At 42.1% G+C, this 17,264-nt stretch overlaps 1 protein-coding gene across 8 annotated transcripts in view; it reads right to left on the bottom strand.

Moving 5' to 3' along the window:
* The window catches only part of abcc9 (ATP-binding cassette, sub-family C (CFTR/MRP), member 9), a 44,871-nt gene that overhangs the window by 6,456 nt on the left and 21,151 nt on the right, over nt 1-17,264 (bottom strand). For 7 of the 8 annotated variants that reach the window (XR_005078951.1, XM_037121920.1, XM_037121923.1 and 4 more), the window contains 18 exons: nt 13,942-14,043; nt 13,318-13,402; nt 13,044-13,124; nt 11,480-11,617; nt 11,258-11,383; nt 11,049-11,148; nt 10,794-10,867; nt 10,468-10,695; nt 10,220-10,374; nt 9,347-9,416; nt 9,098-9,255; nt 8,440-8,532; nt 7,538-7,640; nt 7,300-7,413; nt 6,512-6,632; nt 4,004-4,134; nt 2,933-3,011; nt 413-521 (listed from right to left, as the gene is read on the bottom strand). Coding sequence is in view for 7 of the 8 variants with exons in the window: in XM_037121920.1 (XP_036977815.1) it covers nt 413-521; nt 2,933-3,011; nt 4,004-4,134; nt 6,512-6,632; nt 7,300-7,413; nt 7,538-7,640; nt 8,440-8,532; nt 9,098-9,255; nt 9,347-9,416; nt 10,220-10,374; nt 10,468-10,695; nt 10,794-10,867; nt 11,049-11,148; nt 11,258-11,383; nt 11,480-11,617; nt 13,044-13,124; nt 13,318-13,402; nt 13,942-14,043 (2,067 nt within the window). In the remaining variant the exon portion in view is untranslated. Of the gene's footprint in view, nt 1-412; nt 522-2,932; nt 3,012-4,003; nt 4,135-6,511; nt 6,633-7,299; nt 7,414-7,537; nt 7,641-8,439; nt 8,533-9,097; nt 9,256-9,346; nt 9,417-10,219; nt 10,375-10,467; nt 10,696-10,793; nt 10,868-11,048; nt 11,149-11,257; nt 11,384-11,479; nt 11,618-13,043; nt 13,125-13,317; nt 13,403-13,941; nt 14,044-16,154; nt 16,194-16,979; nt 17,019-17,264 lie in introns of all 8 variants that reach the window. The other variant, XM_037121926.1, reaches the window with a different exon arrangement.

Below are 17,264 nucleotides of genomic sequence, written 5' to 3' on the forward strand. Positions count from 1 at the left end.
AAGTTGCTGCGATAATCTGCGATCTCCGTGTGAATAAATGAGAATATCTAGCTCAGCAAGTTGAACTCTTTCAAACTGTTCCTCCTCGAGATGAAATCTGCCCACATTCTCTTCACATTCCATCCTGTAAACTTTTGACCTGATATTTGTGCTGCCAAAAAACCCTTTTCGCCCGTCCTCTCGCCAAGCCGGTGACGTTTAAAAATAGTCCGATATTGTGGAAAAAGCACATCGTCAGCATTAACTCTGCAGACTTCGCTTCGTCTTGTCGATGCTGAAACCTCCCTTCAGCTTCAGACGGATGATTTGGAGAACGGACAAAGCAACAAACGAGCCTCCGACGTTTATTATGATCTCAGAGTTGTTGTCAACACAGGATCCTAAATCTCTGTCTGATCATGTGTTTGCGTACCTTATCGATCCGCTGAACAACACGGGATCCTGGAGGATGATGGAGAGTCGCGACCTGAGTGTCTGCAGTGGAAGCTTACAGATGTCGATCCCATCGATGACGATCTTCCCTGCAGATAATCAATAAAAGACAAATAAACATGTTTATCTTCCCTGTAGATTTGGGCCACTTGAAGCCTCGACTGGACCAGGTCAAGTGATAACTTATCGATTTATTTTGGCAGTTTTGTCTCTCCAGGGTTGAAAAAATACTCCTATATTTGTTATTTTTATACTGAATTATCATCTTAAACTCGCCCTTAAAATTCTTATGTGTATTCTCTGATTCATAAATATGTTTGTTCTGTTAAACACAATGTGATATTTTTGGGGGGGGTCATAAAATCAAGAATGTTCTGTTCGGTCCAGTCGGGAGAAGTTTTCACTGGGACTCTGCTCTGGTTTTTTATTTCACTGCTTTATAAGGAAATGCAGCTGACACACTTCTTAATTTACTGTTAAATGAAATGTCTGCCCAGCTGTGTGTGTGTGTGTGTGTGTGTGTGTGTGTGTGTGTGTGTGTGTGTGTATGGAAACAGTGACTGTGTAATCTCATCTTTGTCTCAATAATCTGTTTAGGAGCTGTCATCTTCACCCAGACTAAAAACAGAGTTCGGCGATTACGACTCCGCTTTTTTTCAAAATGTCGTAAATAATAAAGACGGGTTTAAGACTTTTTTTTTTGCGACTGCCATCTTGAAAACAAAAAATGAAAACGTCTGCGAGAACATGTGCCACGTCTGCAGCTGGACTGAAGAGTCTACTCCAGGTCCTCTTGTGAGGAATTTAAAAGTGAAACAACGCACACAAAGAACAAAAAAGACGACCTGCGCGAGTGTTTAAGACGAGCTGAAACACAGGGAGGTACGGTTAAATAAACATTTTCCACAACATAAATACACACTGCTGGACCGCAGGACGGACATTTAGGGACGACGTCTTCTGGAGGACTTGAGCTTGTCTGGTTTAAAGAATGTGGATCATTTAAAAAGAAAAAGAAAACGTGATGTGAACAGGTTGAAACGAGCTAATGCAACACTTGAGCAGAACCACAGAGTCGACCGCGACGTGACAAACATTTCAGTCTAATGTCTCTTAATGTAAAGGTGAGACTAAACATTTTCCGAGTCGAGCAGATGAATGGGAAGCGTTCGTAACGAGCTGCGGGGAGCGAGCAGATTTACAGCTCGGTTTACAAACTGAAAAGGTTTATGATGACCACTTCAGAGAGGAGCTGTAAACTAAGAAGGTGATTAAGCTAAAAGGGGCTGGAATAAAAAAAAAAAAATACAAGCGTTGTTGGATCCATTATGATGTCCGAGTCAAATACTCTAAATATTTCTGTCCCATCCAGTCGTTACGATTAATACATGAACGCATTTCCCACAAACGATCTTCCTTTCTGTACCTACGTACGTACGACGGTACAGCTCACTGACGAGAAACATAAAACAAAAATGTTTACATTCAACTAAAACAGACGTGACAAACACGATGAACACCTCATCCTACTCACAAAACATCTTAAAATTGTGCGTCGCTTGTTTGCTAACAGTCTTTCTTACTTCAGTCTACATGCATCTACTGAGAAAAGTTACACATTAGAGTATGTTAGAGTTGTCAAATTTAACGGTAAAGCCACTTGGCGGTTATATTATCCAGACGACTGTAGCTAACTGTTCATTTTGTACGGCGAACGATCGGTAAAACCACAGCCTAATGATGGAATGACGGATGCTATGTAACGTTTACGGCTCTTTATTTTGCTCACAATCTGACAGCAGACTGTGCAGAGCGTACAATATCTGAAACAGACACAACACAGGCTCTTACAGTCGAGTATATGATGTTTAAAAATGTAATAAAGCGTGAAAGAGTAAAGAGTGAAACTATGCCATGAAAGCGAACAAACTATATACTGTAAGTGTTTTAGCTTTTCCAACACGCAGACTCGCAGCCTACTCACTAGCTTACTTTCCTTCAAAACAGTGATTATCACGCAGTTTTTCAAACAGTCGCGCTGCAGATTTAACTGCATTTGTTCATCCTCGTATGCAACAAAACAAAAAGGGGATCAGCTCGTAACAGTATTTCTACAAAGCGCTGTTACTCGTGGACATGCTGAGAAATCTGATTGTGATTGACTGGAAGCTATAAGCACACAATTCATCTTTAAGCACATCTTCTTCATCTGACAGGCGGATCAGAGGAAAGAGGCTGAGGAGAAACAGCGCTGTGATGTTTTGGGGGGTAAAGTAGAACTCAGGGTGAAGAGCGACTCGAGGCAGCAGGACCTGAGAGGGGAAATCCTCCAAACAGACGAGAGATTATGTTCAGGATCACTCTCTTTAATGAGACATAAACACACTGAAGCACCGAGAGGCAGCAGGACAGAGACGAACGAGAGAGGCCGAAACAAAGATGAAAGAAGTGGAAAAACAAAGTGAACGCTCTCTCTCTCGCTGACAGGAGACAGACCCACCTTCAAAAATATCCACCATGTTGAAAAAGGCCAAGGACAGAGACGACTTCCCGCTGCCCGTGCGACCGCAGATTCCCACCTAGCGGGAGAGACGAGAGAGAACCAATGAGCTTCGCGGTGACACGGCGGTGTGACATGAGACACCTGCGTGACAACAGCGTGGCAGGTACGTGCCGAGCGTGGTCGCAGTTTGGTCGCTAAGTGTTAAGCTCGCAGGTTCTGGAGGCACTCGGCCGTGACTTCAAAGGAAAAGTCAACAATTACACAACAACTCACCGTCTTCTCATTAGCTTTAGACATTCCTCACTGTTTTAATTAATCGAAAGCATTTTTACAACAATATTACATGTGAGACCTGAGTGAGAGAGACTGAGATGAGAAAGATTTTTGATAAATGCTTTTGAAACACTGTTGAGTGATGTTTATTTCTGATTGTGGATGCGTTTGTTTCTAAAGCAAGTTGTTGTTATTCGGCAGTGACATAACCTTTCATTTACATTTTAAATTTGATATTAAATATATGTAAAGATGAGAGAAAGGAGCAAGGAGTTCAATTAATTCAATCTCAGACTCTCAAGACCTTCAATTTAAAGCCACTTCAGACCAAACATACACAATGAAACAGCTTTAACCTGCACATACTTGCAATATATGATCAATATCCTGCAGTTATTGGTTCTGTTTCTGTCTCGACTTACTCTGGAGGGAAATATCTGCAATATTTTTTTACATCAAAATAATCTTTTACTGTGGATTTCTCCGTGAAGGACCAGGGTTGGATTTTCCACAAGTCCAGTAGGTGACTTTATGCAACTTCTCTGCATTTTAATCCATTTATTACATGTATATTTATAATCTATTTGCACCCATTTGTTGTGATTATGAAAGCTAACAAGCAGGATCAGTATCAGATGTATCGTGTATCATTTTCAGATGTTTTATTGGAGAGTTGTGGCCCAACAAATAAGACATAAAAGAACATTTAACCTTTCTCTGAGGTGTGACTCTACCGCTCCACCACACGCTGATCGTTGCAGTTTCGTGCTCTCTTCACATCGTCGTGTTAATTACCTTCTGTCCTGGTTCGATGTACGCGTTCACGTGTTTGAGCACCGGCTTCAGCATGGGATCGTAGCGCACACACAGGTCCTGGATCTTTATCTCACCGTCCTGAGGCCAGTTCTCAGGTACCTGAGAGGTGTCTGCAGGGACAGAAACACAGGAGGGTTTTTATTCCACTTACCCTCAAAGACACTGGGCCAGACAAGACCGCAACACAGAACAGACCACTCGCTGCCGCGCTAGCTGTCTATGTTACAGTCGTGTCTGGTGTAAACAGCAGCATATAGAGCATATGGAGCAAGTCATAACACGGCAGATATACAGAGCTGCAGGTTCTCCACTGACAACACAAACATGTTGTTGTAGTTTTATTCAAACCTTTGATGCCTCGTCACTTTCACACGATGCTGATTTTATCAACATATTAGAGCCTGATTTATTTTTTCCGATATTCTTTTATTTACATATATTTTTAATTGGATTTGACTCGACTGATTAGTTCTGACTGGATGCAAGTGAATGTTGTAGTTCCTCTCTGTTCTAAATTCATAAATTGCAAATTTCAAAGTATCCAGTTTGTTTATCCACGTGGAAACGAAAGGAACTGCACTCCAATCTTTTCCGTGAAAGATCTGTCTCTGACACCAAACTGACATTTAAAGTTGTGATGGCTGTAGACAAATGACAACATCCAAGCCTCACTTTCACCTTGCTGTTCAACCTGCCTACCATTGCTCAACCAAAACAGGAAGGTGTCCTCCCAGGTAACTGTGGAACAACGTGAATAACTGTGGAAACTCTAATGAATCCCACTGATGGAGGAGGCAAAGAAGGCTAAGAGTCGGAGCGGTAGAAACTGAGGTAAAACAAGAGTGAACGGATGAGAATTGACTACTTCAAAACCTACTTGTAAACAAAACCGGTTGTTTTCCTCTCAGTACGTTCAGGACCTCAAATCTGGATCCATACTGTTGTTTTTCACTTTGGACAGTGGCCGGTTAGCGCTCGCAGTTCAGGGAATGGTTGAAAAGTTCTCTACTCCTGCTTTAAATACTCTTTTACTACTTTTAATACATCAACGAACGGCGCTACATGAAAAATGAAGGGGCTCATCGATGATATTACAGTCTTCTCTGTGGGGGAACATGAATGCTTGAACAAATCTTTAACAGTCAAACCATTTTTAGATTTTTAACTCGGGATCCTTCACTTCCCATTAGGCAGCTGGATCTCATCTCATCTGGATCCCCCCTGGTTAAACTCTCGAACTCAATGTCCTCAGTTATTTCTGCAGGTTTCCCGTTAAAAATGAGACATCCAACGTCAAGTGGAACTCCCTCCAGCGCTACTGTGGACAGTATTCAGCTGTATCTGGGGCTGAGTAGAGTCCCTGCTGCAGGAGGTGGAAACAGTGGAGCTTCTGTGCCACATTATTCATATTATTACACTGACAAGATAAGAGAGTTTCGTGGCTCGGCTGCGGGCTTCTTTTTAGTTCGTTCCTCCCTAACTTTGAATGATTTTTCTACGTTTATCAGTCCGCTGGAAGCTTCCATGATGTCAGAGAGGAGGAATCTCTCTGTTTTCTGTCACTCAGGAGTTTTTTTGGGGGGGGTTGCTTTATAGTTTAATGGGTCATTTACTGTAAGAGACGACGGTTGAGAGGGAGAGTCAATGAGAGAAATGACCCCCGAAAGAAAACATCATGCTCGACTCAACTTTCCTCCTTTTTCTAATATTTCAACAGAATGTGGAAGAAACATCTATTCTCTCTTTTTCCTTTCTTCTCTCTTCTTTTCTTCTCACCTTCTTTGTTATTTCCATCCAATCCTTCAAGCTCAGGAATTGTTTTTGTTTCCAGGAATAGCCGCTCCTGCTCAAAGTGTTTTTCCCTTTTTTGTTCAAGTTTTGAAAAGATTCGGTTCTGTAGGATATTAGTAATCTCTGCGGCACCCTGATTAAACGGTGCAACAATGAAAAGTGTCGATGTTTTTGTTATCTGTCTTGCCAGGAAAAAATTCCAGCAGCATTTGTGTCTCACCATAGCAACAGCACATCCAATAAACCCAAACTGCTTCTGGACTCGACAGATGCTCGGCTGCCCACACACGTACTACAACCAGACCTTCATTATCTTGAGAGCAGGTCATCGTGTTCGGATCTATAAATCATCAACGCTTTGTACTTGGATATTAAATCGCATTTAGAAGTGGCGCGAGCGTAGTTTGTGAAATGATTTGTCTAAATGTGCGTGCGTGATGACTCATGGAAGGCTACTGCGATTACATCAGACACATTAGAAAAAAAAAAAGAGGTTTGGAAATTCTGGATTGCAGCAACGAGACGCTTCCCAAACATTTTGTCCAAAAGATGTGGTTTCTCCTCTCGTGGAGGTTATCGGGGTCGTCGCGAGATGCGTAAGATTCACAAGTTGCTGCAAAGCTGCATCGGGTTTGTCCGAGATGTCGTCAGGATTCAAGGTTACATGTGCGAGGCTGATTACAAGAACTCAGTTACCCATAGATCCCTCGTAGTTCTCCGACTCTGTGGTGAGGAAGCTGTTGACCTTCTTCACAGCTGCCATCTGGACCTCCAGGTCGGCCAGGTTCCTCACAACCCAGTTCAGGTAGTTGGTGACCTACACGGTGACACACACACACACACACACACACAGATATCGGATCATGTTTCCACGATTAGGATGATGTTTATATCTACAGTGAAAACTATGGTAGAAATAAATCACACAGGACTCTGTGGTGGGTATCCCTGAATGACCTCCTCTTCTTTGGATCTCTGTGAGTTTTGTCACCTCAAGTTATCCATCAAGTGTCAAAATATACAGTTTTTTACCTAAAAATCAACCAGCAGTCAATTCCTGATGCTAACTGAGACTCTAGCTTCTATGTTGTTATGTATATCTGAATGTAACAGGCTTTAATGTGAAAAGTGGACATGCTTTAAAATGCCCTGCAGTTAATCCTGATCTGGGTTCATCTAGTTCAAACTTAGCTGAAGTGGTTTGTGGTACACGCCTTGCAGCATGTATGTAGATTTTTAAAAGTACATTCACATACTTTAAAGGTGAATATTCCCCATAAAATCTGTCACAGGGAAAAAAAAAGATGAAATCCTGGTGGGGGTTTGTTTACAGGAGCCTCCCTGAAAGCCTCGTGCAGTAACTAAAAGATTTCAAAATGTCAGCTCACTCACTCAGGGTGCTACAAACCTGCACAGGTGTCAAGTTGACTTCCAACATTAAGAAAATAATATGTGCCGTAACAAGTGACCACGAGAAGACTCACAGTGAGAGCGTATGTGAGGCCGAGGCCCACCAGGCCTCCAGAGGGCAGACCGTATTCTAAGCTCCATATGGAGGCTCCTGCTGCCGTCAGCACGATCACCGCTCCGAGGTAGTCCTGCACAGGGAGGACGTGAAGAGACGTTTACTCACAGAACATAATCATTCAAATATCTAACTTTGAAAAGAGGACTGAAGACAAACACAGAGAGTCAGAAAATCCTCGTAAAATCGTTCCTCACCGTTCGGACCTCCAGCCAGCGGTTGGCCGCAGACAGAAACAGGTACGCTGTGTTGTTGGTGTCCGTCAGCTCCAACATTCTCTGTTTGAAACGAGCCTCATGCCTGAAAAAACAAACATCGCGGCACACGTAAGATACACGTCACATCCCTCCTCTTCATGAAAGCACCGCTGTGGCTGAGTTTGTTTGAGATTAAACGTTTTTGTGGCAACCAAGAGAAGGTCTACACAAGAAATAAACGTCAATAAACACTCAAATAAAAAGAATAAAACAGTCTTTTATGATCATCTGTGTTCAGTAGTTGATCACTGCCATCGAAACCAGACTTGGTTTGGAGGGAGACCAGAGGGTAATGATAATGGGAACTATCCAGTGATTGCCAAGAATCTGTCTCAACACCAGATTCACTGTTTCTGTGTGTGTTTGTGTGTGTGTGTTTGTATATTTTTGTGTGTGTGTGTGTGAGGAAATCCTCAGGGAGGCCAGAAGAAAAAAAGCGTGAGAGCTGTTTAATGTTGGATTATATCGACGATGGGAAAGAGGGTGAAGACAGAAATACAAGAAGAAAACTGCTGCTGCTGGATCCACTAACATAACTTTAACTACATCAGGAGCTTCTGTCACTGCAGAGTGAAACCACAACTACTGACAACAATACAACAGCTGCTGACTCTACAGCAGCGGCTATTACAACAACAGCCACCATAATTAAAGTGTTTATCTATCGTGACACGACTGCTGCTGCTGGACCGGATGAATCTCCAGTCCTGCCAATAATGGACCTAATTATTTCATGCGGTTTGGCCACAAGGATGTCTTTGCACTGTCGTATTGTGAGGATGCTGAGCGAGCTAAGGAAAGTGACGAGGACGAGCATGTGGGTGTTTGTTTGCGTGCTGTACCTGAACGCTCTTATCGTGGTGAGACCTTCGGCTGTCTCGGAGAAGTGACAGAGCAGAGGAAGCTGTGTGGAGTCATCGAGGTCCTGGAGGTCCCTGAGAGAGTTTTCACAGCATGTATATCAGTTTATACGCAGTTTATTATGAAATGGTCTTTTCTGTAAATTGTTCCACCTCTTGGGGGGGGGCATACAATTATTTATCTTTCTTTAATTATTCAAACGTTTTCAAAATAAACAGGGATTAAATAATCTTTTAGTTTGCCAAGAAGTGCTTTGTAAATAAACAGAACGCAGTGCTGTTCTTTTCTCAGTGATAACGGCGTCCCGACTCTCTGAAAAAGAAAACAGAAGTCATCCCCAGGGCGAATGATAGACCGCATGGAGGGGTTCAAACGTGGAGGCAGGAGAATATAACTAAATTACATCATGAAAGTGGACTGGACAATTTGTTTTCTGCAGTTCTGGATGATATATGGCTTGTTTTGGCTTTGAGGATTTGGTCCGTTTGTACATCTGTTTCTGCAGAACAGCTCGTCTTTCAATCAAACCCGAGCCTACATCACTGTTTCTGGTTTATACCGTTTATAGCGAGAAGATACTTTTCACTTGATCTAACAACATTCACAAATCTCCTCTCAACAAATACACTGTGGACTCACTTGGAGGCCACCCGGAAGTACTTCTGGATGAAGTAGAAGGCCACCGCCAGAGGAACAAGGGCGATGAGAAAAGCTGGAGTGATGGAGGAGATGACCCCGATGGCTGACAAACACAGCAACGTGGATCTCGTCAGCGACTCCAGCGTTGGAGGAATATGCTGAGAGAAACAGTAAAAGTGTGCTTCTTTAGTTTACAGATAAACGCCGCTAAAAATATGTAGTATGTCAAAAAACATGTTGTCTGCTGACCTGGTCTATGATGTTGGTGTCGGCTGAGAATCTGTTGAGGATCTGCCCCAAGGGAGTGATGTCGAAGAACCTGAAGAGAGACGACATAACCACATTAAACAGTAACTGCAACTTTTTTCTTCCTGCTCTGACATTTAAAAGGTCACGTTACCCAGAGAAGAAAGAGCAGCAGAAGAAGCAGCAGGCGCAGAGACAGAAAGCCGCGTCACTTACTGGAAACTCACAAGTGTTTCGTGGAGACTTGTGTTTGTGAAGTCTCCTTTTATTAAGGCCAAGTCTAACAAGAATATGTCAACATTTTTTTACGTCATCAGATAGTCACAACATCTTAAAGGTCTTGATGAGCATCATGAGGTCCTCCTGCTGCATCTTCATCCATTTTAATCGGCAAAGAAAGATGAAGTTTTGGCTCTTATAGTTAGATGCTGTGTCTCAATTCAGGGTCTGTATCCTTCAGAGGAGCATCTGAAGGTTAGTTACATCACAACACCACACAAAGGTTGTCCCAATCTGAAGGCTCCTACAGATGCTCCTTCTTTTCCCTGTTTTTGGAGGATGTGCCGCTACTATCCTTTATGGCCTCACATATCTTTGCGGGCCAAAAAAGAAGAAAGAAAGAGAGAAAATGGCGACACTGCGTGGCGTAGATCATCACTTTCACAGGCCTGGGTGGCAGAAATCATGACAGAAGGGTAAAATATCTGGTGACGCAACCAGGAAATGCTCCAAAGGCTAGACTGTCCCATTTAACAACAGCTGACGCAGTTAACAAGGTCTCTCTGAAGGACTCGCCTTCGAAGACCGCAAAAGGCCGGGTCCTTCAGAGGATGCAGACCCTGAACTGAGACACAGCAACAGACTGTGTCTGTGTACCTGATGGGAGCGTGGATGATCTTGTTGAGCAGGTTGTGATGAAGGTTGGTGGCTGCAGAGAGACCCAGAAACTCCACGGTGAGAGAGGTGATGAGGCACAACGTGATTCCAGCTGCACACAGGATGATGAACACTGGCAGGTAGTACGAGTCGTCCTGGAGTCACACACAAAAAAAAAGACACACCATGAAAAAAACAAGCGGTGTTTCCACTCTTCAGGGGAAGTAATAACCACGTCTTCTACCTACCTCGGCCTCGCTGGTAGCATTTGTAGGCTGCGTGGTGTTCCCACTGTAAGCGGACCTGGTTCCGTTAGACGGGTCCATTCCGGCTCCCATGCTCTGATTGGTTTTGGAGGAGGTCCAGATAGCCAACCAGTAGTCGATGGCAACGATGACGGAGTGCTTGAGAAGTTTCGAGGACACCATCAAGAAGACCATGAAGAAGCCACCAGAGGACAGGTAACACCAGCACACCTGAGAGATAAAAGTGAAGGAGACTCGATATCTATGTTCCACAAATTATTTGTGATGCTCGTAATCTTTTAAAGGATGTTTTTGTTTTTATGAATTACCCTCCACGGGATCTTTGATCTTCTGTTGGTGATTGTGGACATGTTGTCGTCATCTTCCTCCTCCTCTTCTTCCTCTGATGGGATAAAAACCAAGTAAATCAAAGCTGTGAATCCTGCCACACAAGTCTTTCTACACCCTAAAAGTTAAATCTTATCACCTCAGTTGTGTCTCATTTAATCTCTTTTGTATACGAAACCGGGAAACGTGACAACAGTTCACGAAACAGTCGACTCTAAAAGCAGGTGAATCGTTACCTTCGTCCTCGTCGTCCACTTGGTTCTTTGCTTCTCTGGAGTAGAACGCTCTCCTCAGTGTTTTCCTCTCCAGCATCGTTTGACTGTCCTGCTGTATGTCCTTCATATAGAGACAACGGAGGATTACAACAGAAACACGGCAGGCTGTTTGTGTCAGTCAGCAGACAGATTTGGAGACGCCGTTATTGAGTCAAACCACGTCAGTCTACCTTCTCCAGCTCCTGGTCTTGTCTGTTCATCAGCGTCTTCCAGTGATCGTAAAGCTCAACGTCATGAGTCTGAATGTCCTTCAGAGTTCCTTCTCTCAGAACAGAGCCGTCCTTCATCGCTATGATCTGGACGAGACAAAGATCTCCAGATGAAACTGAGCCTTGGCTGGAATAAATACAGCTGAATTGATTATAACTACTGTATGTTCCACAGTTTATTACCCAGTCTGCATGTATGAGGTACTGCAGTTTGTGTGTGACCAGGACTACAGTCCGTTTATCATCCTGCAGGAACTTGAGGATTCCTTCCTGCATCAGGTGATCGCTGAGGTGGATGTCCAGCGCCGAGAAGGGATCGTCCTGCGAGACACAAGACGGAGAAAGGTTTGACACTTTGAATCGCTCTGACTTTGTGTTTTTGTCATTTTCCTTGATTTGTTGTGCTTCTACTGCAGGTAAACAGTCTTGTGCATATAGTTTCATTTAGGTTGGTTTGTGACAAGCGATCAAGTGTCAGTACAGGATGTTTTATTTTGAAAATTGGACAAATGGTCTTTGTCTTTCCTGACTTTGTTTCCAGCTCAATCTACTCTGTGCAGCAAATCCTTTTCTTAATATTTCCAGATTGATTTAGGAAAAAAACACATGAAATGGGACATTGGGAGGTGGTTTGAAACGTCATTCAAATTGTAGTTCCGAGTGTCGTTGGTGTCACTCGCTGCTAAGAAACAACAACAACAACGTAAAAAACAGAGTGGAACCGGCATCAGAGCAGCTGAGCAGAATCCATGCTGCTACTAGCAGAGCGCTGTCTTTAAGTCTTAAAGATGTGCTGTTGTTGTTGTTTCCACTGGTTATTCCAAGAATATGACCAAATTCAATGAGGAGAATTCTTGACAGTAATCAGCAGGTTATCCTTCAGGTGATATATATTGTTCATTGTCCATATTGACTTCCATTACTTGTTACGTCTGTATTTTATTAAGTTGTGTTTTGTGCAAACTATAAACTGTTTAGGGGGGAAAGTCAAGAACAGTTAGGGACATCTTTTCACAGTGTGGAAATATCGCTAGTATTTAACACATTTTTGTAAAAACTAATAATACGAGGTGTTTTTAAGGTCAGCAGGAATCAAACATCAGACAGTTCAGTCTGACATCATTTCCTCTAAATGATTACAGTCACTTGTTCCGATGAACACACTCATGAACACATACGTCTTCTGTTGCATTAATGCTGGGCGGGTCGGAGCTATAGAGTTTATGCTATAGTTCGCTAATGGAGTTCTTGTTATGATTAATTAATGTATTTTGTGATAAGTGTGTACAATGACGCACGTATCAATCCTGAGATGAGATAATGAAAAGCCCCAGCAGCTCCAGCTTCGAAGTGAAATAATGTTAATCGAATAAAAGATTCCCTCCTCATCATACATGAGACATTACAAAGTGTGATGAGTGTGTGAAAGAATGCCACTGATGGCTTTTAATACGGAACGTCTGCTTGATAAGTAAAAAGTCTGCGGTGGCAACAGGAAATGACGCAACTCGTCTGAAAGATAAACACATGACGGCACGTTGGAGAGAGACGTGAGGAAGAAACAGACGCCTCCTCATCCCAGAGGTCAACGTGTACTACGTGTCGTATTGTACAATTAATCATAAAGAAATGCAGGCGTAGGAACTCCTGCAGTAAAGAAAGGGTGGAGTAGCAACTGATTTCCTCCCTTTCAGCCTGTTACTGCACGGACATATTGAATTTTCAATCTTTTGTCTTAAGAGCTCACCAGGAAGACGATGTTGGTGTTCTGGTAAAGAGCTCTGGCCACACAGATCCTCTGCCTCTGACCTCCACTCAGGTTGATGCCCTGAATCACAGCAACACGTGACGAGAAATGACATCAGTGCAGCAACAAAAACACATAAAACGCCAACAAACATATCACAAATGTCCCTGCCCTTGATTTTAAACATACAGCGAGTTAACTGATTCAACCTAATGATGTAGATTATGATAAATAATCATAACTGCATATTATGTAACGTGAAAAATGAGTATACCCGTTCTCCAATTTCAGTTTGGTCTCCGAAAGGCAGCAGGTCGATGTCTGGCTGCAGAGAGCAGGCGTCAATCACAGCCTTGTACCTGAGAAACACAACATAAACACAAGTCTGCATCATCACAGGTGAACTTAAGATCAGGACAGAGCTCAGCGTCCTCTAAGATTCCTACCAAACTAAACTTCAATTCAGTAAGCGCAGGCACAGATTCAGTCTATGAGCTACACTAGTTTCCTTAAATTAGATTTCTGAAAGATAAAATCACCAAGTTTCCTTCCAGATTTATCAAAAGTTTAACAGATTTTCCACCCGCTGCCGTTAAGCGACAATCAGCAGTTGATTTATCGAACTGGCACAACGAGGTGACATAATTCAAAGAGTTCCTAGCCTCCCTGTTCGCTACGTCAGGACTTATTCCTAATTTTTCCAAAGAGTTTCCATCTTCCATGAAGCACATTAAATCATTTTTGAAAGGGGTAAAACCATCTCCAACAAGTTTAAAAACTATGTATTGTTTTAAATGATACCATTCATTTGACTCTAAACTGAAACTTGAAAATATGCATAAAAATACAGAAGATAACTGCACCAATGAACATAAAAGCGTCTGTAATTGTTTTTTACCTCTGTTTATTGAAGGGGCTGCCGAAGGTGATGTTTTCCTCCACTGTAGCGTTGAGCAGCCAGGACTTCTGGGTAGCGTAGGCCACAGAGTATCTGTTCTTGCTGAGTGGCATCATGGGAAACAGAGGCAAAAAAACGGATAGGTGAGAACTACAAGCCCTGTTGTTCATAAAGCTTTAAAGAGCAGCAGTACTGATCGTCTATCATCGGTCACTTTTATGACCATTACCATCGACTCCTTTGAGTAATTATGAAATATTGTTTAATTTTTAAGGTGAAAGAAGAAGTTATTTTAATTTCTCTACAACGGCGACACAAGAGCAAGACCCCTTCGCTCTTTTTGGCCAATAATTCCTACATATATATGTATTAAAAAGCGGTAAAAAGATTAGAGTGAGATGTCAGCAAGCTAAAGATGCAAGAAAAAATACTCATATGATGCATTTTCAATAATCCAGTTATAAAATCACTTGTTCAAAGACAAAACTATAAATATCTTAGTTGTAAGGTTAGTTTCAGATCAGTTCTCCTGTTCTGTCCAGCTTTATAGATGCGACACCCAAACATAAAAAAAAGTCAGACCGGAGGGAGGATTATTATGTTTTGGAAGATGTCAAACTCCACCGCAAGATTAAAAAAAAAATAAATAAAAAATACATGGTCAGATATGAGAGAGAGAGAGAGAGAGAGAGAGAGAGATGGATGATGGATCGGGTTAATAATGAGCCGCAAATCATCAACAACAGCAAAATGAACAGTAACACCAGCTACGTCAACACAACAAAAATATTCAACGTCACAAAGACGACAACAACTGAAGCACTTTGCTGGGAGTCTGATCAGGGACCTACCTGTTAAATCTTCAACAAAATAGTTTGGTAGTCACATATATTTATCATGCAAATCTAATCAGATTAATCCCTTATCTAATCCTCTGTCACCAACATATGAAACATTAAACACAACTTGTTATTAAAAGGGTAAAACTGAGATAAAACATTTACAAATGTATTGTCTCAAATATATTCAAACATTTTTCCTCAACGTCTGTAGTGAGATACAGTGGATAATTATACTGTATGTATTATAATATAAAACACCTGCGAGTGTTGTGTGTCTGTATCTATAATAAAGCATGTTTGGGTTTGTCATTGTGATGCCAAACGACTCCCAGCATTAAAAGCACAAACCACACCAGAGTCAGATGAATAAAATATCAACTCAATGGGTGAAAAGCATCTGGAGGAAGAGAAGGTAGTAAACTCTGAAGGCTGATGCAGCTGTTCCTGAACACACACACACACACACACACTTATATATTATATATTAACATTACGCTGCTGTAGCAGAACGGCTGCAGAAGCAGGATAGTACAAGAAGTGTTTAACTGGTTATGAAGCAGATAAAAGTGATTTTTTTGCGTGCTGAAGATGAATGGAGAGTCTGTAGTCTGGTGGTGCAGCACTGGAACAAAGTTTTTACTTGTTTGAAAATCAAGTTAAGGTCGTTGTAGCAGCTTTAATATTCTTGATTGTATAAGCAAGACACTTATCAAAGGGTCCAACTGTGGAGCGTCTCACTGACCAAAATACCGAAAGATCTGTTTAAATCTGTAGCTTCAGGATGAGAAGGTGACGCAGAGAAGAGTGTATGTGTCAGTAGAATCTGTCGATAAAACTTAATTATGTAAAGACTAAAAATGTTTTCTCGTATTCTTTAAAATCAGAACATTGCAGAACTGCAACACTGATAAACTGAGACTTTAAACACAAAAGTCACACAATAACACGAAGACACTAACTTCTGCAGGGTAAAATTTGTGTTTTTGCAAAAGGAGTCTGGTGGCTTTGAAATTTGAAAATTTAGCCTACACTTCCGCTTCAACTGCTGATACAATGGGCCTTTTTTGGTGTCTTAAGTAACATTACTGTATTCCTGTCTGTCCCCACTACTAATGTGATACACTGATAAATCTACCAACACTAATAAAAACAGCTCAAGCCCATATATGTGTGTGTCCACGAACAACAGCAGCCTGAGGTACTCCTATAAAACAGTACTTTCTTCTACGAGAGCCACAGCAGAGATGAAAATGAAAGTTAAGTCAGATGAGAGCAAAGAGGAGGAGGAGGAGGAGAGGGTGAACGAGGGGTCAGAGGGTCACTTCACGTCGGAAACAGGAGGCATGAGACGGGAAGAAGCGTAACGTGTACCTCCTGATGTCTTCGTCAGACTCCTCTGTCTCTGACCAACTGTCAAAGTCAGTGTCATTGCGTTAGAACGAGGCCTACTGCAATCAATCTGTGTGTATTTCTGTGTTTGTGTGGGTGGAAATGTGTAATAACAAAAAAAAAAAAAAGAGGCAAAGGGACAGAGAGGAGGAGAGGGAGAGGCTGCTAAGAGCGACAAAGGACACGCAGGAAACATGGAAATCGAGGGAGAAAGACAGAGAAAGAAACACAGAAAAAGAAATGGAAGAGACGGACGTGTTTTCATGCCAAAACCCCGGATAATGAAGACACGATGTGAGCCTGCCAACTGTTGATCGAATTAACCTTCCCACCCAGAAAAGAAGAGCCATGTAAGTGATGCGGTCATTGTCTGTCTGTGATAATTAGGTTTTGTGGCTTCCTCGACAATGTCTCATATTTTTATGAGCACCGGGAAGTGTGTGAGAGTGTGTGGGTGATAACTCTGTCCTGGTTTAAAGGATTACGTATATTCAGTAGGACTTTATGCAATTAAGCCCAACAAGGTTTTTCTCTCACTGAAAAGGAGATTGTTCTTCGTTTTTAGGGTGTAAACATCACAAATATGTGTTGTTTTAACAGCATTTAAAAAACTATATTCTGGGTTTTTGATTCTGGGATAATCTGCCGTGTTTCCCTGCTGGTCACAGATGTAGTTTAAACCAGTTAAACTTGTGATGTGAATCACTGTAAACCATCTAAGCGGATTATAAACGTAAATGTGAATGATTATGGTGTGTGTAAATGATTTGTTTCAGACAGAAGAGACAGGAGGAAAAAAAAAAGTACCTTATGTCCCAACTGTGGACCATCTCACTATCAGGCAGCCTGATATGGCAAGAAGGCAGGAGGTAAAGAGATAGAAACCACACACACACACACACACACACACACACACACACACACACACACACACGCATCCATGTATCACGTGTGAACACAACACACACACACAGACACACACTGCAAAGGTTAGTGTGCAGACCAGGAGGCTACAGATTCTCTTGCGATACCGATGTGCATCTAACAATTTTCAAACTGCAGACAAAGTAGAGATGACTGATAAAAAAGTGA

Source organism: Acanthopagrus latus, chromosome 14 (assembly GCF_904848185.1).
Source record: "Acanthopagrus latus isolate v.2019 chromosome 14, fAcaLat1.1, whole genome shotgun sequence".
Lineage (NCBI taxonomy): Eukaryota > Metazoa > Chordata > Actinopteri > Spariformes > Sparidae > Acanthopagrus > Acanthopagrus latus.